Raw genomic sequence first — 23,920 nt, forward strand, 5'->3', positions numbered from 1 at the left:
TTTTCTCAAAAGGGGAAGAGGGGGATATATATGTGTGTGGATAGAGATAGATAGATGGATGGATAAATAGATAGATAGATAGATAGATATAGATAGATAGATAGATAGATAGATAGATAGATATAGAGAGATAGATAGATAGATAGATAGATAGTTAGATAGATAGATAGATAGATATACTATCTTTGGGGAGAAAGGCTTGGAATAATGGGCATGATTTCAGTCAAGTATAGAGTTAAAGTCAAGTCAAAGAAGACAGACCTATATATATTTCATGGCATAAAGATTTATTACACTGTTTAGTGGGAATTGAGATCTTGTCTAATTTTGGTTGAATTTTTCTTCCACTCAATTTCTTATTTCTATAAGGTAACATTATTTGAATAATACTCCTAAACATTTGAGGAAGAAGATGCCAATATTTTCCTTGAAAGTCATATGAAATTCCTTTAAGTCAGAATGCTAATGTTAATGATGATAATATAATGATTTAAAGTTTGCATAATACTTTACAAATATTATCTCATTTTAACCTCATAGGAACCTTAGGAGCCAAGTGCTATTATTATCTCCATTTTGTAGATATAGAAACTGAGGCAAACAAAGCCCAAGTGACTTGCATAAGTTTGTACAGTTGGTACATATATGACATTGGATTTGAAGTCAGGTCTTCTTGACTCCTAAATCTAGTAGTCTGGTTCAATTGGCCAACTTTCTGACTTCGTTAAATTAATGCTACAAGTATCTGTGATTTCACCATTGCAAGTATCCCTTTCTTTGATAAATATTATACCTTGTCTAAATCAATGTTTATTGATTGACTAATTCTGCTAATGAGACTATTAAATTTTTAGTTAGCCCAGATTCATAGACTTTCTTTGGTAAGCTTGTTCTCCAGTGACAGCCCAGGAAAGGGCACAAGAAGAAGACTTAAATGGAATCCAACTGGTAGGAGAGGGCAAAACATTTTTGCTATCCCAGTTTCGGTTCTTGAAGTAAACTACCAAGAAGTGTTCAGATATTTATCATACCTGCCTGCTATTGCATCAAAGATGTATTATTACTAGCTGGAACTGATATGTCCCTAGAATACCTGACTAATGTTCAAACAAGTTTATTCGTTTGGTTGGTTTTGGAAGAAGAACCTGTGTTTTCACTGAAGTTAGGGAACTCTCAGTGACTAAATTCCCCTCTACTAATGGAGATTTACAACTGTGGTGCAACTCAGAATCTTAGAGCATTACTTGCATAATTAATGGCCCAAATCACATGACTAATACGTATAAGAGGCACAATTTGAAACCAGGTCTACCTGACTCCAAAGCCAGCTCTACCCACTACACCGTGCTGCCTCTTCATTAAAATAGTTAGTGTTATCCAATATCAGCAAATTTATAGTCCACTTCTATTGCCAAACTAATATTTTGTTGATTTAACTATGCAACTGAACAACTTTGTTGCTGTTATTTCAAGGACCAAAAATTTTATATCTAGTGTTCAGGAGATTGGGTATGATCCTGTCTGTACTTAGAGTCATTCTTAAAAAATAGATTTAAAACATCAAAAAGATATTTTGGAAAAAAATAACCTTAGAAACAAAAGAGTAAATATAAGAGTAATTTACCACTTTTCTAGACTCAACAAATACTCTCTAAAGAAAAGACAAATGATAAGTTAAATAAACAAACCATTAGTTTCAGAACAAAAATGTTATTGGCATCCAGTGATATAAAATAATTTTTGAAAGGTCACAAGTTGTTTACAGTTTATAACTTAATATACCTATATAGATTAACTAATTTTGAACTTAAATGTGCTTTGAAAAAAAAATTGTTTCTTAATTTTGCTATTTCTACTCCTCATCCAAACACTATAATTAACCCAGGTCAGAAGTGCAAAACTGAGAGATAGAAGAACACGGGATCAAGAAGGGTGAAGTAGGGTGCAGAAGGCCAGGAAAAATCTTTGCCAGGTCACTAATGGTCTCTGAGGCCACAATCTGGAGAACACTCTGATGCTTCCTTTGATCCTTCTAATTCACAATGATCATTAGTATTAACTCAAATTCTTCTGGGTGAAGAATTCCATCTGTAGTCTTTTTTAGTTTATCTGCCTTAAGTAAGTAAATCCTTCAAACATACCATTAGTGTTCCAAAAACTATGAAAAAAATTATGTTGCCTCAAAAGCAGACTCATCATTAAAATAGCATATCTAGAAATATACCCACACATATATATGTACATATATACATACACATACATATAAATATGTTTTATGTATATACATAGTTTTCAAGCTTAAATAGTTCATAGAGGTCATCTAATCCAATCTATTCATTTTCAAGATTAGGAATCTTGGGCTGGGCCCAAAGAAGTTAGGTGACCTGTCAATGATCAAACAGTGCCATCACAGTTGAATTAGGACATATTGGTGTTTTTTGCCCAAATAATAGCAAACTGTTCCACTGACAGTTTAAAACCATTGTTCAGTGGGGCAATACAAGATCACAGCCTTTTCCAGTAAAAGTTTAAACATCACAAAGCTAAGGCAATTTAGAATGTCAAAAAATTAAGATACAGAAGATTTAAATAAATCAACATAAAGTTGGATGAATGCAAAAAACCTGTATTATTATATAGGTACTATGTGCCACGTACTGTGCCAAGAGATGGGGAAACAAATACAAAGGTGACACAGTTCCTCATCATGAATAAGCTTATGTTTTAATTGGAAAAAAACAATACCTATAAGGAACTGGTTACTAGAAAAGGGTGTTTTGGTTTGAGGAGTCATGGAGATAGTAAGTAGAGTTGCAGAGCATATTCACTGAAATTGTCTTTACAGAAATAATGATAGAGTTGATGTGATTATAAAGGTAGAAAGAAGAAAAAAGAGTGCATTCAGGGCATCACAGTGGATGACCAAAAAATAGTCAGGATCTAGTATGAGACTGATCAGATATAGCGAATCCTCACTAATGAGGATAGCACAGTTGCAGGACAAGAGTTCCAAAGATGAGTGGTATACCCTGTCCTGAGAGTAATCCTCCAAGGCACTTCAGAGAGAGTAGCATTCAAATTTGAATATGCGGTGGCAAAGAGTAGTTTGCTGTCATTAGTGAAACTTGTTAAAGCAAATATAAGAAACTTGAAGTTCAGGGATAATAACAATAGTCACTCTTTTGCTAGACATAAAAGTTTCTTTGTTATAGATATGACATGAAATTCTGAGCTACTCCCAGATGCTCAATGGGTATATAAGAAAAAAATATTTTCATTCTCATTTAAGTTTTTAGGAATTCCATTTTTTCTATTTACAGGTCATATGCTTTGAAAAGGAAACTTCTGAGTTTTTTCCATAAGCAACCTTTTTGATCAAATATATCAATATTAAAGAGGCGTGGGGCAAGAAGTGAGGAGGGACTCACTTTCTCAAATACTGTACACTTCAATGATTGATGTTTCAGGCAAGAGTGCCCAAATCCAGCCTTCTTGCCAGACAGAACACATTCTCAAGCCTACTGACAGCTGAAGAATGTTAGCTAGTAGAGCATGATAAGAACATTTACCATTAAGCTTGGCAGAGCGTGGGTGTGAGAAATAGAAAGACAGACAGAATGAGAGGAGGGAGAAAAACAGTTACAGAGAAAGAAAGTATATACATCACACTTACATTGGAATAAATTCAATTAACCCAAATCCTTAGTTCTTTTCCTTGCTAACACGTCATAAAGCAAGTATAGTCATTTTCCCTGCCTAACTTGCAAGCAGAGATGTGATACTAAGATGCCTCCAATAGAATTAGTTACCCAAAACCCAGCCAATGCAACATCTGCCTCTTCTAGAACTTTCAATTCTCAATTCAATTCTACTTACTCTGTCTAAAGATGGAGAGGCAAAAACCTCAGGGCACTTTTCATCTAATCATGTTTATACGGAAACTATTATCAACCTGGAGAATTGTGTAACTTCTGGCCTGTCCCACATTGGCTTTATCCACAATGCCAGAAAATCCATTTGTATCACAAAGTGAGATGCTAGACTGTTGACAGTACCACTATCAAGTAGAAAAGTCAGGTTACAAAAACAAAAACAATCACTAGGAAAAGACCATTTACCTCCGTGTGAGGTCTGTCTATGAATAAAACACAAAGGAAAGTTTTAAAGTGAAGAAGCAACTAAGTGGCACTGTGTATAGAGTACTAGACCTGGAGTTTGGAGGACCCGAGTTCAAATTTAACCTCAAATATTTCCTAGCTATGTGACCCTGGAAAAGTCACTTTACCCTGATTGCCTCGCCTTTGCCATTCTTTTGTCTTAGAATTGATACTAAGATAGAAGGAAAGAATAATTTTTTAAAAGAAGCAGTGTAACTTAGGTACTAATTGTAAGGTAATAGGAACAATAGTTAATTGAATTTATATCCTATTCTACTAAGTTTTATATTGCAGCAAAGAAATAGGGAAAAAGCATAAGGTTTTTGCTCTTTTTTCCCTAAATCTGAAGGTAGACACTATATTTTAACTACCACTTTTCCTCCCTGTTTTTCAAGATTCCTGAAAGAGGTGACAGTTCTATGTAGGAGTAGAATTTAAATGAGAGTCAGTAGTCACTTTTCCACTATGAGAAAATTAAAGACTGCAATGTGTAGTAAAGATCAGAAAAGAAAGGGCTTTGATTTTACCTTTAATTTTAAAAGAGCAATACATGCATTTTTGTTAGATTTTACTTATTCTTTTGGGTTTTTGCTTTTCTGGATCCTAGGCATCCCTCCATGCAACCTCTACATAGTGAAATAAAAGAGTGTATGTAAAACACATCCAGACTAAATGCTATGACATAATAGGTTCTAATGACAGTTGAACTAATGCCCTCAAGAAGCAAAAAGAAATCTTGATATTCTATATGCTTCTTCCCTTTCATTAACTGTGATTCTGAAGTGAGCTATATATTAAGTACTTTTTAATTGTTTGAAATAATATGTCTCTAAGTACATTCATGTATTGCTAGGAACAAATGGTTTTATTTTCCTTCTGATTCTGTGTGTGTGTGTGTTTTAAATTTAAATAGTATCTTTCAATTCAGTTACAGGGAGTAAATTTTTGTTAAGGAAGCCCTCTCTACCTACTGAGCCTGGCACATGGTGAACTAAATTTGACCTAGAAGTTATAGCACTGACATTTTATTTTACTCCTTAAACAACAAAATTTAAAGCTAGTTTCCTTATTCTTTTTTTCTTTCATTATATATGAGTAGGTCCAGTTTTGTTTGTAAGAGACCACAAGTCCAAGAAAGGGGCTTTAGTTCTCTCTTTAGAGTAGTAAAATGTGCTCCTGATTAAATCTACCTGTGGATAACTACAGACCAGCACATTTTTCTTCTTATGCAGCTGGGGTACAAATCCAATAAGGTTTTTATTCAGTGCCTATTCTGCTTCTCTAGAATACAAACTCTTTAAAGCCTTTTCAAAGGCAGATTTTTTTTTTTACTGAAATAACCCAATGAAAGGATTGGCCCATTCCTTTAAAAAAAAAAAAGGACGGGGTCTGGGAATAGGGTGGGGGGTAGAGGGAGGGAATTCAAGTAATTTTTCTAAAAAGAATTTGAAAATTTTAAATTTATCTCTTGATGTTAAAAAAACTTGGCCTATAATATCCTAAAAAAATTCAACCATAGTTAAAATTATTCCCTAACCCTTTATAGGATTTCAGAATTCATTATTTGCTAGATTATCTACTTGGTCATATATAGCTGCCGGTTTTCATGGGCTCATAAGAGGGAAAAAATTCTTCGTAAACTTTAAAGTGCAATATAAATGTACTATTGTTAATGTGGCTAATTTAGAAATAAAAAACTCCCAATGAAGTTTACAACTATAAAAGCTACTCTAACCTTGAAAAGGAAGCACTAAAGGATTAAAATCTGAGAGATGCAAGGAGAAAAATTAAAATCAATCAAATAAAAAAAAACAAAAATACAACAAACACCCATTTTAGACTTTCTACTCTGGTGTTTCTTCAGGATTATCATTAGCAATGAATCAGTTCCTGAATGTAATTGATGTCTAGGTGGACCCAAGCACTGCAAAGTGTGATGGGAAGAAACATGCATGAAAGAAAGGAGGGGTTCTCTTGTCTTAGGAAGGCTATTTAGCATACATTAGCATAAAAAAGGAGAAGAAGCTTTCTTTAAAATATAAATGCTTATAAATTTTTATATGAATAACAATCATATTTCATAGGTATCTCTCAAGCCAAATTTTTCTAATTTTAAAGACTAAACAAGACCCTTCTTTTAAACTAGAGGGGTGGAATCAGAGCAGACATTTAAATAAGTCTAAAGCTCAGAAAGCCCCAAACAATAATGCAAACTTGCCTTTTCTCATTGATGTAATATAGATGGTAAAGTAAATGAAATCAATATTTCAGCATAAATTAGAATTTGCCCTGGATAAATGTCTATTTCTGAGACTAGATTAATGGCAAAAGGTGAAAGAGGTAATGAAAATTTAATCCAAGAATTAACTTCATAAAAATACCATCTGGACTTTTCTTCCAGTATTGTAGTGTAAGAACTACTCTCACTCTTTGGTTCATGAATGACTGAAACCTAGTACGCTGAATAATGACTATGTCAAGACAACACTATAACTAGTTAGGCAACTAGGTAAGTCATCAAAACAACTGAGGGAGTAGTTAAAAGCTATTTGATAACCTATACTACATTTCTGCTCTCTGTGAACTCTATTAAGGAAAACAAGCTTGGGTACCCTCTTTCAAATAAATGATATTGCCTGGTTCAGAATCAAAATGTCAAAGATCTGTAATTTTGTATGAGTCCTCTTTCCACTGACACAAAATACAACCTTCTAAAACTTAGTAGTAGCTGATGTCTATTATTTGTTATGGATTTTTAAAAATCATCAACTTGGGGTCACTCTCTGAATTTAATTAAACTGGTCTTCTGACAACTAAAATACAGCCCATCATTAGACATGTACTCAAAGCCCTCCCACTTAGATAAAAACTTTTTAAAGTTCAAGATCTGCTGGAACAGCTTTCTAGAACCTGAGATGGCTTATGGGACCCAGAAAACTCAGAAAGAAAAATAATATCCAACCCCCAAATAATTCAAGCACTTGGTAAATAATAATATTTACTTAAAAATGTAAAAAAAAAGCACACCAACAATATGTTTATGCATATACTCATTGCTTAGAAATGGGAAGAATCAGTGAATATTTAACTGGCCTGTAAAAGTTTTTACAGTATGATTGTTTATCTGCCAGACTATTCACAAATATATGACCTAGAAAAAGCAGAGCATCTGGTAGAAGGATAAAAGAAGTAGCTTTCTCTTACTTTCTCATTCTTTTCTGATTCTGTCTGAACTAATATTTGATAATATTTTATTCAGTGGCACCTCAGTTTGAAGTTAAAGGTAAAGCTTTTTACAGATTTGAATGGAGGCTGAGGAAAGCCCATTCATTTTATACTTTAGTATAAGCCTAGACTATAAAAAGTAGTTTTATTATGGCTCCAGGGCCAGCCTTGATTTTTTCCTAGGTTATTTATAAACTGGTTGGCCCCAGTGATAAAATATCAGCATGGCAGCAACATTGTGTTTGACCCATTGTTACCTTGCCTCTCTTACTAGTCTCAAACACCAACACAATTTTGGACTTCATGTTTCCTAAACCCTTTGGGCACCTCTTATGGGACTTAATGCTGGTAGAAGATGCACACCAGCAAATTTGCATAGGGTAGACCTTATTTAAAAAAAAATCTTCTCTAGAAGTTTAATAAGTGTTAAGAAAGTGTCACCACTCTGACTGGTAGCACGAAGTGCTGTTAATTTAGTAAAACATAAAAATGACTCAAGTCCTATTTAGTTGCCTTATGATGGTAGGGAAGTACTATTGAATTCTTGAAGGATCAACCAGCAGAAGAGAAGCCTAGAGACTTCTACCAAGCTAGAAGAGCATCTGTCATGGGTCTAATGAAAGGCTGAATGTCTTTCATTCAATGATCAAACTACTTAAGTTTAAAAAGCCTATTTAGCAGAAGGTTGGCCAATGGGTGTTGAGTCTTTTCAGCCACAGCAATTTAAGGAATCATAATACTAAATCAAAAAGAAGTTGTGATTGGTATCAGTGGAGGAAGTACCCACATTAATGAAATCAGACATCAAGAAAGTTAAGTGGCAATAGTAGATAAAGAGTTGGACCTCTGGAATACCTGAGTTTGAAATCCAGATTCAGACACTTGATCTGTGAGCCTGGGCAAATTACTTTAACCTCCTTCAGCCTCAGTATCCTCATCTTTAAAATAGAGATAATAAGAGACCTACCTTCCAGGGCTGTAGTAAGGATCAAATTCAATAAAGTATGCTAGCCCTTTGCAAACCTTAAAGTATATACTTTATCACAGTGCTAATTATTATCATTATTATTGATTTTGAAATATTCATATATAACAATGACTTTGGAATGAGAGCAGCCAAATAGGATCAAAAGTGACAGTTCTCAACATGTGGTCCTTGGGGACCCTTAAGAGTCCCCAAGACACTTTTAGGTAATCTTTAAGGTCAAAACTATTTTCATAATACTATTAAGATATTATTTTGCCTATTATGCCAGATTTTCTTCATATACTTAACCAAAACAACATATCACCACAGAATGAATGCAGAAGCAGATATGAGAATCTAACTGTCTTTTATTAGACCAGAAATTAAAGAGATGTGCAAAAAAATGCAATGCCAGTCTTCTCACTATATTTTATTCTAGAAAATGTTATTTTTCATTAAATTATTTGTGTTAACATAATTATTTTAAGTCAGTGAATAAATATTTAATTTTTCAGATTAAATTTCTAATATGGTAAATGTCAACAGATATAATCCACATAAACAAAAATTCTTTTAGGTTATCAATAATTCTTAAGAGAATAAAGGTCAGAGGAGGGCATCTACATGGCTCAGGGGATTGAGAGTCAAGAGGTCCTGGGTTCAAATATCACCTCAGATACTTCTTAAAATGTGTAACCCTGGACAAGTCATTTAACCTCAAAGCCTAGCCCTTACTGCTCTTCTGCCTTGGTAGCAATACATAGTATTGATTCTAAGAAAGAAAGTAAGGGTTAAAAAAAAGAGTATAAAATAGTCCTAAGATGAAAAAGTTTGAGAATTGTATATCTATAGCATTAAAAATAGCTTTTATCCTGAAATTGTTGGCAAAAACAAACATTTTTAACTTTGAATGGTGGTAAGTGGGGTGGAGGATGTGTTGTTAAATTACCACTGCTGCTCTGTTTCCTTTCCAATTCTATAAAAAACAATCTGAAATAGCATATATTCTTGGATGTTGCTGGATGCCTAAATCTCTGAAGAAGACCTAACATGGCACTGACTATGCCATTTAGTTTATCACTAGCTTTGCCAAATATCAAAGCTTTTAAAATATGGCAAGTACATGTAATTCAACAGTTGAAATCTCCATTTTGGTTAATTTTTGTGACAATGGAGGGTAATTTTGACACAACTGAAAACTTCAAGTTTTAAAAAAGAGATTTTCCTTCTAAAAGAATTCACATAAAACTTTTTAAAAAGATGCAGTCTTATGAATGGAAAATAGAAATAAGTCAATTTCCTTCTGGCATTTAAAATTATTTAAATAAATATTTAATCTTTTACGTTAATTTAGACTAGTACATTTTGAAACTATTTTCTACGTCAACTATATCAGTGTTGTCTGAGTATTAGTTGTTTTCACTGTCCTGAGTATCACTGTTTTTGCTTACTATGTATTCAAAATTGCTGACTGTATTTTGAATTTTGAAAAAATATGAGTCTTTATACTAACTGACCAGGAATTTCTTAGTCCATGGATTACTGATATGAAAATACTTTGTAGCCTTAAAGAATGACATAAAAAACCTATTATCATTGCATGAGCTTCCATCTTGTGTTCCTTCTAAGTCTGTAGATTTATTAAAACAGAATACTTTAAAAACACAAAATATTTATATTAAAAATATTTGGTGCATAGAATCCATTCAGAACAATAACCAAACTAAACAAATCCCCCAGTGATACAGTCAAGTATCTCTAGTTTCTCACATCTCCAGCAGAATTCCTGCAGCGAAAACAGCAATACTCACACAGACAATATAAACTGTTACTCTGTTTGAAAAGTCACAAGGGATTGAACAGGAAGAGCTGACTATATATTGCTGTTTTCCTTTACTGTTCTAAATACAGTGACACAACTTTCACTTTGGAACTGTGCCTCAAGCAAATGAAAATTCTGCAACACAACACAGTCGATGCATTCAAGCCCTTTGAAAAATAAGTTTTACAATTATCATGAATCACAGTATCAGAACTAGGGTTTTAATGAACAATTTACCAAATTCACCAAAACATTGGAAGAAATCTAATCCTACTGTGTAATGAGTGAGCCTCATTTTCCTCTTTTAATGAGATTTCTTAGTAAGAGGCAAGTGGGTTGTAGGGGATAGAGGACTGGTCTGTCTGGTCATCAGAAAAGTCTGATTTCCAGCCTGGTCTCGGATGCATTTTAGTTTTGTAACCTTGGGCAAGTCCTCTGAATGCCCCAGAATTCTTTAAGACCATGAGTTCCCAAAGAGTATCAGTGGTAGGAGTTTTTATACTGGGATTCCCCTCATACCAATGAAATCACAGACCAGGATCCCCTTCCCAAATAAACAAACAAACAAACCAACAAATAAATAAATAAATAGTGGAACCTATCATTAAGAATTTAAACAATTTATTTATTACCTTGAGTAAAATCATTGATACACACTTTATATGACAAATGCTTATACATTCCTGATCTTGTACACATGCTAAATTTGACAAAACTACAAAGATGACCTTCAAGTGACAGTTCTCTTTCAGAAGGCATATACATGTGGGTGTATATGGATGTGTATCTGCATATACCCACGCACACATAAATACATATTATTTATATAACTATGTTTTCACCTTAGTAAAATTTGTGCTAACAGTTATTTCTTTAACTGTTACAAGTCCAGAAGAGATCATACTTCTGAATAATTTAAATTATTTTCTACCATAAACAGGACACTATCTATGTTTATTTCACATATGTCATTTAGAGTTCACTTACTGTTAGATGTTGGAACAGCCACGCCCTCATGATATTTGTGGCTACTTTGGGAAAGATGCCACGCTTTTTATGACGCTTTTTGTCCTTATCTGGATCATCATCATCACCTGTGCTGGGGGAAGCTACACTGTTGTCCAAGCCATCACCTGTAAATATAGTGAATCAAATTTTGACTGATGCTACCTTGATTATGCTTTATTCAAAAAACTGCCTTTGGATATAAACAAAATAATAAGAGAAGTTAAAAGGTAATAGACAGTCTGATAAACTGTTTTGCCAATGAGAAGGGGAAAAAACTATTTAGTCTCTAAAATAGCTAAATCTGAAAAACCTCCACCCCAAACACAGAACTCGCTAGTCAATCAGAATAGCAAATTGATTTTAATAGTCAATTTTTCAGTTTGTGAAGGAACAGAGTCATTAGTGGGAAAAGATGAGATCTTTATTAATTATATCTTTAGAACAATTATTTTGACTGCATGAACAAAATGTATGATTGTCTCATGATGTGGATTAAATATAGTACTGTGACAAGTACCACCACAGGTGATAAATATCCTTCTAGGGGAGCCAAATTCCATATATTGCCTTTGGGATCAAGTTAGAGGAGGGAAGATACATATGATGTTACTCATATCCACCTATGATACACCTTAAGAAAAACTAAAAGAGTAGGTGAATATTAAGATAATCAGTCAAGTAAAACACTTGAGAGTATAGACTTGAAGTCATAGATGACAGAATTAAAAATAGAAAGAACCTCATAGACCATCTAAGTCATCCTCATCATTTTGCAGATGAAGAAACTAAGGCCAAGAGAGGTTAAGTGAATTGCCAAGGACAGACAAATAATAAACAGGAGAGCTGAGATCTGAAAAAGCAAATCCTCTGACTTAAATGTGGCATTTTTTTCCTTGAAAAAGCCTTTCATTCCAAGCCCTGGGTTCAAAATCCCAGTCACGATATATGTTTTATTCTTGTCTGACTGTGGGCAAGTTAACCTAAACAAGTTTTTACTTTCTCATCTACAAAATGATGATAAAACTTCAGAATCTATCCCACAGGGTTTTTGCAGCTAATGGGCTCTGTAAATCTTAAAATACCATAGTAATATAAGCTGTTGTTATTGGGTAGGATTGTGTTTCTCTTCTAGTAGCCTAACATATGAAATAACCTTTAATTTTAAAGCAAAAGTCGATGAATTTTAAAGCAAAAGTAGATTGAAAAATCAGTCAAATTATCTTCTAGTCACATAGTCTAGAACATGGCTATATCATCACTGAGGTATTTTTCAGTTCTAAAATTCCACGATTGGAGTCAAAAAGTTGCCTGTAAAGTATATTTCTCTACATTAAATCCTGTTTTGCTATTTATTTCCATTATAAAATTGGAGCTGTGCTCCTCTGGGAGGAAAAATGTTGGCCCCGTGAGGCAATAAAATTATGTTTTAGGATGTAGTAAAAGTTTAAAGGTATATATTTAAAAGAAAATATACTTTCTGAGGAAATAATCGTACTACTCAAAGTAAATCATAACTATGAATGAAAAGGCGTTACTATTATTTCTGTTTGTCACAAAAGCAGAAAGGACAAAAGGAAAAAATAACAAAGGACCAAATACGCTGGATTAAAAAGTCTTCCAATGTCTATCAAACTTTGTGTTTTAGTAACTTCGAACCTACTTTCCCTAGCACTCTGTACACATTGCTGACTTTTTAGAAATAATCAGTTTGATCTAGGGAGAAACATGGGGGTAAGGGTTAGTATTGCAGCAGTAAATGAGCAAGAGAGTTTATTTACAAGGGTAAATGAAATAATAGGGAAGCATCCTCTACAGCCAAAGGAACCAGAAAATTCCATAAAACAGGTTTTATATGTATGCTCTTTTTATATAAACACATACACATATATGCATGTACATACATACACACAACTGTATATGTGTATATGTACATATACACCAAGAGATGAAGCCTATATATGTATATGTGTATAAATGCATGTATGTGTATATAGAAAGAGTAGAATTGAATCAAATTTTTGATTATATAAGTGCTCTCATATAGAAAAAAATCTGCATTTTAGTTTTTCTAGGCAACCCACTGAAACTTAAATTGCTGCTTAACAAATACTCTGGACCACTCCTCTTGGCCAAGAAGCAAACAAACAAAAATGACCAAGGAAGAGTCTTGAATTGCAAGACTTGAGTTGCAAGAAGCAACTCTACTTCATTTAGAAGACTTTTTAATATTTACAATATTTGTAATCATGCCCTATCTACAAAATTCAATCACACCAAAGAAGCATGGGAAATTTCTGGGTTCCTTCTTTGGTTGAATTTATTGGGCTTGAAACAGTCCTTTGTGAGCATTTATAATCCAACCAAATCCAATAAACACTGAGGACCTAACTATGGAGAAAGCCTAGGTACTAGTGGGATCACTGCCCTCAAGAAGCTTAAAGGAGAAGTTTTCTCTCTCTTTGCATAAATAACCAAGCTTCTGAGAAGGGCTCCAGACAGATTTGAATGATAAATTCTTTTAAAGGCAAATATTTAAAGAGGCTTTTTATACAGAGAAGCAATTCACCCTATAAAATAACAATTCATAAAAGAAACATGAGCCAAGGAAACAACTCAACAGCATTTAAAATTTCAATGGGCTAATCCACTTCGAGTTTATTAAAGTTAACCAAAGAAAAGAGACATACATATTATTTGCTCATTGATTAAACACAAGGAAAAACTTCTAACCTAATGGCATTTTTTAACCTCTTCCCCATAATTATTTTTAGTCCTTTTAAGTTTTCTTCTGTTTATTTCAGAACCCCTTCAGATTAATTTAGTAGAAAATGCCTACTGCTTGCATAGAAGAGAATTCATTGATAATTTATGGAAATATCTACTATAATCCAGAGGAGATGACTTTTTTCCAGCTTTGTGCATCAATAGATAATCAAGGCCTTAAAGCAGCCTTAGCTTCCCATTACCTCAGGCAAAAAAATTCCTGAAAGCATGCCTTGAGGGCACCTGAATTATATACTCCATTAGGAGGGGAAAGGCTTTCTGCATTCCATGTATAACACTCACCAGAACCTTTCCTGTTTATTTCTGCTGTATGAAAGCAGAAGCATTAGGAACAGAATTTTTTAAGTGAAGACTTATGTAGATACAATGGAGAAACCTTTCAAGCGAGATCCAGATCACCTCCTTCAATCCCTGGCAGTGACCTATCCCAAATAAAAGGTTTCTGTTACATCATTAGCTCAAGCCAAAAACAGCCTTGGCTTAATGCACAGTTTGTTCTTCCTACTGTTTTTAGGCAAATACAGCTACTTTACTCCCATCTGGGAGGGAAATTACACTGCTGGGTTGTAATCTAAGACAAGATTTTCATTGGAAGCAAATGCTTTCAATCCAGTGTAAATACTGGTGCATGTTCAGAAAAGCCTAAAACAATAAACCCTGGTCCTGTCCGGCACAAGTCAAGGGAAATGGAGACGGAAAAGCAGCATAATAAAGCAAACTATTCTCAAAGTAAACTCTTTCATAGATTTTAATAAATGGCTTGACCTCTTCCACTTTTAAGGATTGGAAGTTGATCTCATAATGTCTAGATCTCAGAGAAAAGCCAAAGTGGTCAGTTGTACCTTTGGCATTTGCATCCACTCTGCAATTTGATAGTCACCTCTATGAGGTCTCCAGGGGATTTATTTCCTCCTCTTCTCCCCTCCCCTAAATTTTTAAGATCGCTAAAAAAAAAAAAAAAACCCAAAACCTTAGAGAACCACTGACCAACCACACGGCAGCAGCTCTGAACCACATTTGTAAAATGTCAGCCGTGACTTCATTCCTAGAACTGACTTCTCCTGCCGCCAAATGAAGGCAAACTGAAAAGGTGGAAATAATCATAAAAATGATGCTAGTCCATAAACAAGCTTACAGCCTCATTAGTATAGCAGTAGGCTCCACTGGGTGATTTATGCTCGTTTTGCTGATGCCATGAGGAAATGCCATAGGGCGACTTAAGCCAACTGCTAATGGTTTCTGACAGCTTCTTAGCAACTAGTGCAAGCAACGTTGTGGCGTTTGCGAGTGACAGAAACCGAAAATGTCATATTATCTGCCCATGTGTCATGAAGTCCGTGTGGCAATTAACTAGTAGGCCAGTGACTGAGGGGCCAGAGGCTCTTGAACATGGCCCTTGGCTATTCCGAGACAGACTCCGTGGCGTGCGCAAGGATTGCATTCTCACTGCACATATGCAACATTCTAATGCAGGAATCTGGTTCACACCACCTTTCTGTCATTGATGAAATTGGTCCAGGCCAATTCGTGCTCGATAGGAATTCCAGTTGCTTTCTCTCTAGCTGATGCATGGCAGGATCAGGGGAGCACGGGAAGTGATCTGCTTTCCTAGGGTTGTCTGAATGACACCTTAATGGGCGATACGGAGTTCTTTGTTTTTTTGAACGCTGGATCCAAAGGTGCTACCTTTTCCCCCCTCTTCTCAACAAATGAGTCTAAAAGGATTTAAGATCACTGAAGCAGACTCATTGCCTGTCAGATGGCTAGGAGCATAGGAACTCTGCACAGCAACAAGACACTATTTAAAAAACACCAAGCCTGTAACAAGCAGGGAGAGAGAGTCTTGGCTACACTTTTCAGTTTCCAAGCTATCAAAACCATGCACTATATGTCAAACTGTCAAACCTTTCAGCATGGGCCATTTGGCCTTTCAAATAATATTTAAGAATTGTTTTTACAAAATTTTATAGGCCATGGTCTAGTGAAAGAGGCCAACCAACAAAGAAAGGAATTTGTACTACAATTCGTCCACGGACAATTTCTTGTGAGACCTGGGCCTATCCCTACGGAACAAGGCAGGTGACCTGTGGCAGCTCCCAGGCTGTCAGAGAGCTCAGATTTCAAACACGTTCAACTCAAACGTCCCAGAGTTGCCTATTTAAGCATGCCCAGGCATTTAGGCTGTGCTATCTCATTCCTTTCAAGAAAGGATAAAGCAGCATTTATTGTATTCAGGCCATTCAATGGGTCAGACTGGCCATGTCAGCAGGGGTTCCTCTCATGCAGGTCAAAACCCTCTCCCCTTTTTCTCCCCCTAACCACTCACTCTCTGTCCTTCCAGTGCCACCATTCCCCAACATCTACACAGAAGTATAGGCAAGAGCAAAGAAAATAAGTTCATTAAAATTCCACCAAAATAGCTAGGAACTTTCAGTATTGGTGAAGAGCCTCATATTAGATGATTTGCTACCAATTTCTTCACCTAATAAAGACACTTTTAAAAACAGGGATATATACCTCCAACTGCTGGGGCAAATAATAGTGCAAGTCTAAACATTTTTTTTTGTTTCTTTCACTAAAAGTAAAGAAGAAAAGGAAACAACTTTATTCCAACAGTTTTAATTTGTAGATTCAACTTGACTTCATAAAATACTTTCAAAAACATTTTCAACTCAAACTCATGCTTTTTTCTCTCTCATGCATATACAGAAGTAATATAATCATTTGACATTCACAATGGAATTCAAAACCAAAACCCACTTACAAAGACTTTTTATAACTCAGATGTTATTTAGAAAATCATCCTGAAAACACTCATAAAAGATCATGTGGCATAACGCTAAGGTTTTCTTCAAATGAAATCATTCTACCATATCCTAATTTTTATTAGGAACAAAACAAAAATAGGAGTTATGTCCAATTTTTTTTTCCTTTTCATCTTTCACGATGAGCATGGCCACCTGAAAAGATAATACTGTGTTCCTTCCATGTGGTTTTAGAGCATTTCAAAGATCCAAAATTTAGGTTGCTTCCACCTGTGTAATCCTTCATGAAAGCATTTCATTCTGTGGTGCTGTTGTTTAATGTTAATGTCCATACCCTAAATGGCAAATGTGGAAACTATAACATGCAGCCTTAGGTGCCCAAGCTTGTTGTGATAATTCTGAAGCTACTCCAAAGATCTGGTCCAAATGCAGCTGGAGTGCAAGAATCCAGAAGACAAATGGGAGAAGGTCCCTAGGTTTTGTTGGAAAGGATGAGAGACCACCATGTTGCAGTAATCAACTATCTTTTTTGAACATTTTAAACATGTTTTTCTTCAAGGCATTAATGAAACATATTTATTTAAGGTTCTGCATGAATGTGACTTCTTGAAGATTTCTAATGATCTTGATTTTCATATGAATGGGTATTCCTTCAACCAATGAAAATGTCAAATGCTTTATAACTTAGTAGACAGCTTTGAGAGTTCTTACGAAACTGCAAAAAACAAAAATCATCAGGCTTGGCAGTCAGGTTTTTTTGGATGAGCTTCTTCAGACTTTAATTTTTAAGAGTTTAATTATGGTCTAATTTAGCCCTTTCAATTAAATTTAACACATATTTGTTTAGAAACCATCAATGGAATACTCATTTTGATATTTTCCCCCATCTTTACATATATATAGCCTTGTTTTCCATCAAAAATGATACTAGTTTGATCAAATTAACATAATAAAAAAGATTCAACCAGGTGATACCATATAGTTTATTTCACCAACCACAAAATTTTAACACTAAGCACAACTGAAAGAGAAGAAGCATTTCCCAAAACTCCCATGTGGCATCGTTAGGAATCACAATAAACAATTAGATGTTGGCAGTCACCATGGCTTCTATAACTTCCAGCAGCTACTAGTAAAGGCTGTATGTTGTATAGCATGGAAGTAGCTGTTATTAGGTATAGGAAAGCAGTATGTGAATAAATACTTTTAAATGGCATGCAAAAATATTAGAATTATATGCATAATTATAATAATAAATACTGTTATGTAGCAGAAATTGATGGTCTTATATAGGCTATCTCAGAAAATTTTTAATTATTTTGATAGTTACAAGAGAAGACCATCACCAACATAAGTACTGACACAAATATCGACTTTTATTAAAAGACATAGAGTTTTTGGGCAGTTAGGTGACTCAATGGATAGAGTCAGTCCTGGAGTGGGGAGAAATTGGATTCAGATCTAGCCTCAGACACTTCCTATCAATGTGACCCTGGGTAAGTCACTTGATCCTCATTGCCTAACCCTTACTGTACTTAGTGGTATTGATTCTAAGAGAGAAGTTAAGGGTTTTTTTAAAAAGCCATAGAGTTCAAGTTGTTTGGAGAGTGAAGAGCAGAGGTGAAATGTAAAATGCTCAGTTAGCACCCCTGAAAACTGGATTTGTGTTTAGATCATTTTAATTATCAATATTCTGGCAGAAAAAAGGAGTAGTTAGTTCTGCCACTTGTTTAAATGTATATCAATGAACATTTGTATTTTAGCATTACTTGTGTGTGTAATAAATAACTAGTCCCACACCTGATTCATATTTAGAGAGTATCTCTTTAACCTTTCCTTTCTTTGGGGGAAACCCTAGATGTGAGTACAAATCTCATCATGGAGCACTAATATGAGGGACTTAATATGCCAAAATGTAGGAAAGAAGGGAATCTAACCCACATCTCCATTAGAAGCCAAACTCTTGAGGCTGAGCCCAGTCCAATTATAGTCAAGGTTCCAAAGAAGAAGGGATCTCATAGTTGAAAAAAAGTAGAGTCCCCCAGATCCTCTATAATCAGCAGTAATTCCCTAATATTTGAACTATTATTATTTCTATTTATAACCAAAAAAAAAAAAAACACTTTAGCTACTACCCATTGCTGGCTGATTCAGGAGTTGTGACACAAAGTTTGTCATTTTCAGTTGAAGTTAGGAAGGCATAGATTTATGGTAACAAGAGGGTTCACTAGATAGTCTCTGGAGAATGAGTTGGTTGTCTTATTTAAATCTCTAATGGACAAATATAGGTATTACAAAAACCCAAATGCAAAAACTTGGAACCAGAGAAACAAATTTTCTCCCTCTTCTGAATCTATATTCCTTCTGAAAAAAAAAAAGTTGATTTTATTTTGGGCCCATAATTCCTTACTGAATTTTTACTGTGAAGATGCCTCTATTTTATGACATAAAAGAGTTTCATTTATGGAAATTGCTGTTATCTTTATTCCTTAAGTTTTTGCTTTTTTTTTTAAGAGCACCAAAGGAATGAACTATACATTTAAAAAGAAAAGACAAAGATGGATGGGGATTCATCATCCCTATTAAATGTGAATTTGGTTTTCACTCCAACCAGAGATTTCAAAAATATCAGGAAACCCTTTTACTGATGCTATTCATCTGCAATTTACACTCATTTCACAGAGAGCATAAGTGATTGGCTCATAGTCATAGTTGATAGCCTGTTATTCCATTTGTATAGGGAACACCAGATGAGAAAACACCCTATAGCAACACAGATATGCATCTTCTCTGCAAATTATACTTCTAGACCTTTGCCTAGAGCACTAAAAAGGTTAAGTGACTTGGTCAGGGTCACAAAATCAGTACATATCAGTTAGGATTTCAACACATATCTTTTTTACTTACTTTTTTACTTACAGGCCATCTCTTTCCATCATGCCAAGATGCCTTTCATTCTATAGACTAAATTTACTTTAATTTTGCTGAATATTTCTTACTTTTTAATATTTCTAGCTTATAGCCTACCTAACCACAAAATAAAGAGAAAAACTGAATCAAGGGAACATGACATGCTATTACAAGCAGACGTCCCTCAACTTCCATTTCCAAAGGTTTGTTTTTAAGATGGCCACTTGATGTTTAAAACATACTTTTCTATAGAAAGAGTAGATATCTAGCCAGACTAGGCCAAAAAAAATCTAGTTAAGGTATGTAATTGAGTATATTATTGAGTATTCATCTAAATCTGGGGTCTTAGGAGCAGGAGCTCCTAGGATTCGCCAGGAAAGAATAATGAGAATCAGCCTTTGGTAAAATTTTGAAATAGCTGAAGTTTGTTTTTGTCACCTTACTTTTCTGTTATGCTCTCTTGATTTCTATTACTTTGTCCCCAAATCACGAAGTGTCTTACCCAAACCTATCTCCACAATGTATGCTATGCTCCAAGCAGAGGGATTTCCACATTCCTCTCTATACAAATCAAACCTCCCTTTATTCTGTCAAATTTATTTTAAATAGTAGTTAGGAAGAAATCAATATAATTGAAGTTATTCATATGAATTTGTGAAAGCTTAATGCCCATTAAACCTTTGGGAGAGTTATTGCATTTTTTAAAGTTTCATGCATTTTTCAAAGTATGCCTAAAACAAATGGATTTTTATTTAGAGTGGGACATCAGGTACTAACAAGATGAAATGGACATTTTAGAAGAGCTCTGACATAAGACATTTCTGGGCAGGAGTCAGTCCACCACACAGGTAGGATATAGACCTACCAGAAAGGCTGTTCTGAGGGTCATTTCCCTTAAGTTGTTACTGATTTTCAAAGTTTCTTCCCTTCTGCTATTTCTGAACTTCTGGATCAAAAAGGCTGTTTAAACACCCTCTTCCCTGCGCCACCCGCCACAATGGCTCCCATGGCAACAGCTAAGAAGCTTCAGTAACTTTGGAGGAAAAGTAGGGACAACTGTTGTCTGTATGGCTTATTTATAAGTTGGGTGTTTATAAATTTAGGACTTGGATGCCAGAGTTGAACTGATATCTTTAACACACAATGAGGTCTCTTCCATTCTGTGGTTCTTCACTGGCAAGGCAACTAATTTATAAAACTGAGACCTCCCTCAAAAAGGGGGGTAGGGAAAGAGGGAGAGAGGGAGAGAGAAAGAGAGGGAGAGAAGGGGGGGAAGAAAGCTATAAAGCTATGCCCAAAAAAATCTGTTCTAAAATTAAACTTTTAGTGAATTTAAACAGAACAAAGCAATATTTGCATTTGAATTATGATATATTACAGTATGTGATTTTAAAGAATGTTAGATTTTTTAATAAATGTTCATACAGATTATCAGTCAAAAAAGATATTCATGTTTGAAATTTACTGAAAAAAAACAAACTTCCAAAGAACTCATAAACTTAAAATTATACCTGTGAACAGGTATAATTACATTGAGAAGTTTGTTAAAATTTCCAAGTTGTTTTCTTCTTGAATCACTGTACTTTTTCCTTTTGAAAGGGGAGTACCTTTTTCTAGTAATTCAATATGACTTTTTGACTTGAATTCCCCTCAGGGGAACAACAGCAAATTAGTTGCCTATACACAGAAGACATACAGCACTGATGAATAGGAAAAAACACAGATTTTACTCATTTTTTTCATCTATTCAGCATTTTAAAAAGCTAAACACCAAAGAAGAGACCTGGGAAAAGAGAGACTTATTAGTCTTAGAAACTCCAGGATTATGGACATGCTATAAGACATTACTGAATCTATATATTTGCACTATACATTAAATATTAAAACAAGAACAGCAAAAAAACAATGGGAAAACTCACAACCTTTTTCCTAGGAACAAAAGAAAATAACTGTGAATGTGAAAACATAAGTCATACTCTTTCACTGAGTCAAAATCTCAGAAAGATTAAACTATACAAGATTTTATAATACTCCGTTTCCAGACAACTTTTGGCATATATGAAAGAGTTCTAAATTCTAAATAAGTTCCAGAAAACGTGTAAATCATATATTATAATGTGATTATTTAATTAGAAACAATTATAACAACAGTACATTTGAACAGTAGGAAAGAAGCAGCACATGAGAGAAATTCTATCTAAGAACATACACAACTCCCTGGTTTTAAAAAGATAATAATATACTACATTTCAGAGCCTACATCCCAAAAGACACAGCCTTCTAACTGATTTTTGAAGTATTTATTGTAGTGTATATTTTCTATCTTTCACTATATGTGTATATGTATACATATACATAAAAACATAATTTATCCACAAACCACTTAGGCCACAAACTCAATTGTATGAGGGCTGCAAAAAAGAAAAGCAAACCTGTCACAAAGCTCATGCACTTTGTCCACTGGAGAAACCCTCAAACCCTCACACAAAGCCTATTTATTCTTATTTTAGATAAATTCTGTTAGGTTTGTTTATGTGGTTTCCCTGTGTATGACAAATGAGAAACAACAAGTTAGAAGTTAGTGAGAGGAGCTAGAATAGGCAACAGTAAGAAAAGGACAACTGACAGCCTATTGGCCACAGGAAAGAGAAAAATTCTAAAAAGAAGCCACAAGAGCTCCCAAAACCCCACCCTAAAATAAATAAGTGATATTTATAATGACAATCTTAGTTATCTTGGAATGCTAAAATTGGTAATCTAGTCCAATCCCTAATGAAACTTGCATTCCCTCTAAAACATCCCTGACAAGGGGTTAGCCACCCTCTATTTGAAAACCTTTTGAGATGGTGAACTTAGTACCTCTCATCCCACTGGGGAGGAAATCATAGCCCATTTTCCTCAATGGTAGCTCATTTCATTTTTGAACAGCTGTAATTGTCGAGAAGTTATATTAAGCCTTGTATTACTATAATCTGCTTTCCTGTAACTTCCATCCATTGGTATTAGTTCTAGAGCCAAGCAGAGTAAATTTAATTCCTTCCCCATATGTTTAAATTTCTGAAGACTTCGATCATGTCTCTGATTTTCTCTTCTCTAGGATAAACATAAAACCACCCACAGAAGAAAGAAGTGGTACAGAGAATAGTATTCAAGAAGTACAGAGGTAAGCAAATGTATACTCAAAAAAGCCAAAAAAACAAAACAGCACATTGTTCAGTTGGATTTCTTCTAAGAGTAAATAAGGAAATTCTCTAGTCATACTTATAGTACTGAGAAGAGCAGCTACCTAGGAAAATAAATGATTAAGGATTTACCGTATGTGCAGATGCAGTGGGGAGGTAGTATGAAGAAGAGAAAGAAAGAGACAAGCAGGGAAGAAACTAGAATAAAAAAAAATGAAGTGGGCATTAGAGCCCTGATATGAAAGCAAACAAATGAAAAATCTAATAGCTCATGGGAGAAAATTGGGGAGTCACTCACTGACCCACAGAATGAAATTTTTCTCTAACTGCTACATAGCTCTTCTTGTTTCTTTATCCAATCTTCCTTCCCCTTACAGTTTGGGGCCCCAGTTGTATTCTCTATAGGACATCACCATGCAGGTTCCTTTGCCCACGGCCAAAGGAACTTGCTCAGACAGATCATCCCCAGTTCAACACATACCACTCACTTTGCTAATTAATGATGAATTCCTGCCTTTCAAAACAAAATCAAGAGACAGGAGGAAAACAAATAGGTCACAAAGATGAAGAGCCCTGACTTCACTTCCGTGATCAAACTAAAGATAAAATAAATGTTCCATATCTCACCTAGAAAGAATAATTATTTTTTAGAAAATAAAATCTCTTCAGATTTTACATTATGCATTGTGAATCAGAAAAAGGGCTTATTATAGAAGGTATGAAAGGTTTTTAATCATCTAATTTAAAGATAAACTATCTCCTTCCCTCATTTTAAAAGAACAAATAAAATGCTTTTCTGCCCCAAATCAGTATTTCCTAGCTAATGTGCGCATTGGTCACACTAGTGTTTTTGAAACATGTGACTGGTGTGCTACAGCTGATTGGATTTTCCCTCTAGCTCTGACTTCTCCCCTAGCACCTACTCTTTGCCACCTGGGCTCCTTTTACTGCTATATCCCCCAAACCACTTTTTGCCTTTGCCTCATAAATTCATGTCCCTCTTTCTACCCTCTCAAATCAAGACGTTACTCAGGACTCCTTTTGGAGTCATTCAGTTTTGTCCCATCCCCTCTCCTCAGCCATCAAATCACTGTGACCTT

At 34.7% G+C, this 23,920-nt stretch overlaps 1 protein-coding gene across 4 annotated transcripts in view; it reads right to left on the minus strand.

Annotated features, from left to right (window-relative positions):
- The window catches only part of MEIS1 (Meis homeobox 1), a 154,322-nt gene that overhangs the window by 56,058 nt on the left and 74,344 nt on the right, over window positions 1–23,920 (minus strand). For all 4 annotated transcript variants that reach the window (XM_056813916.1, XM_001374559.4, XM_056813917.1 and 1 more), the window contains exon 8: window positions 11,159–11,304. In XM_056813916.1, coding sequence (XP_056669894.1) covers window positions 11,159–11,304 — 146 coding nt within the window. The remainder of the gene's footprint in view (window positions 1–11,158; window positions 11,305–23,920) is intronic.

Source organism: Monodelphis domestica, chromosome 1, assembly GCF_027887165.1.
Source record: "Monodelphis domestica isolate mMonDom1 chromosome 1, mMonDom1.pri, whole genome shotgun sequence".
Lineage (NCBI taxonomy): Eukaryota > Metazoa > Chordata > Mammalia > Didelphimorphia > Didelphidae > Monodelphis > Monodelphis domestica.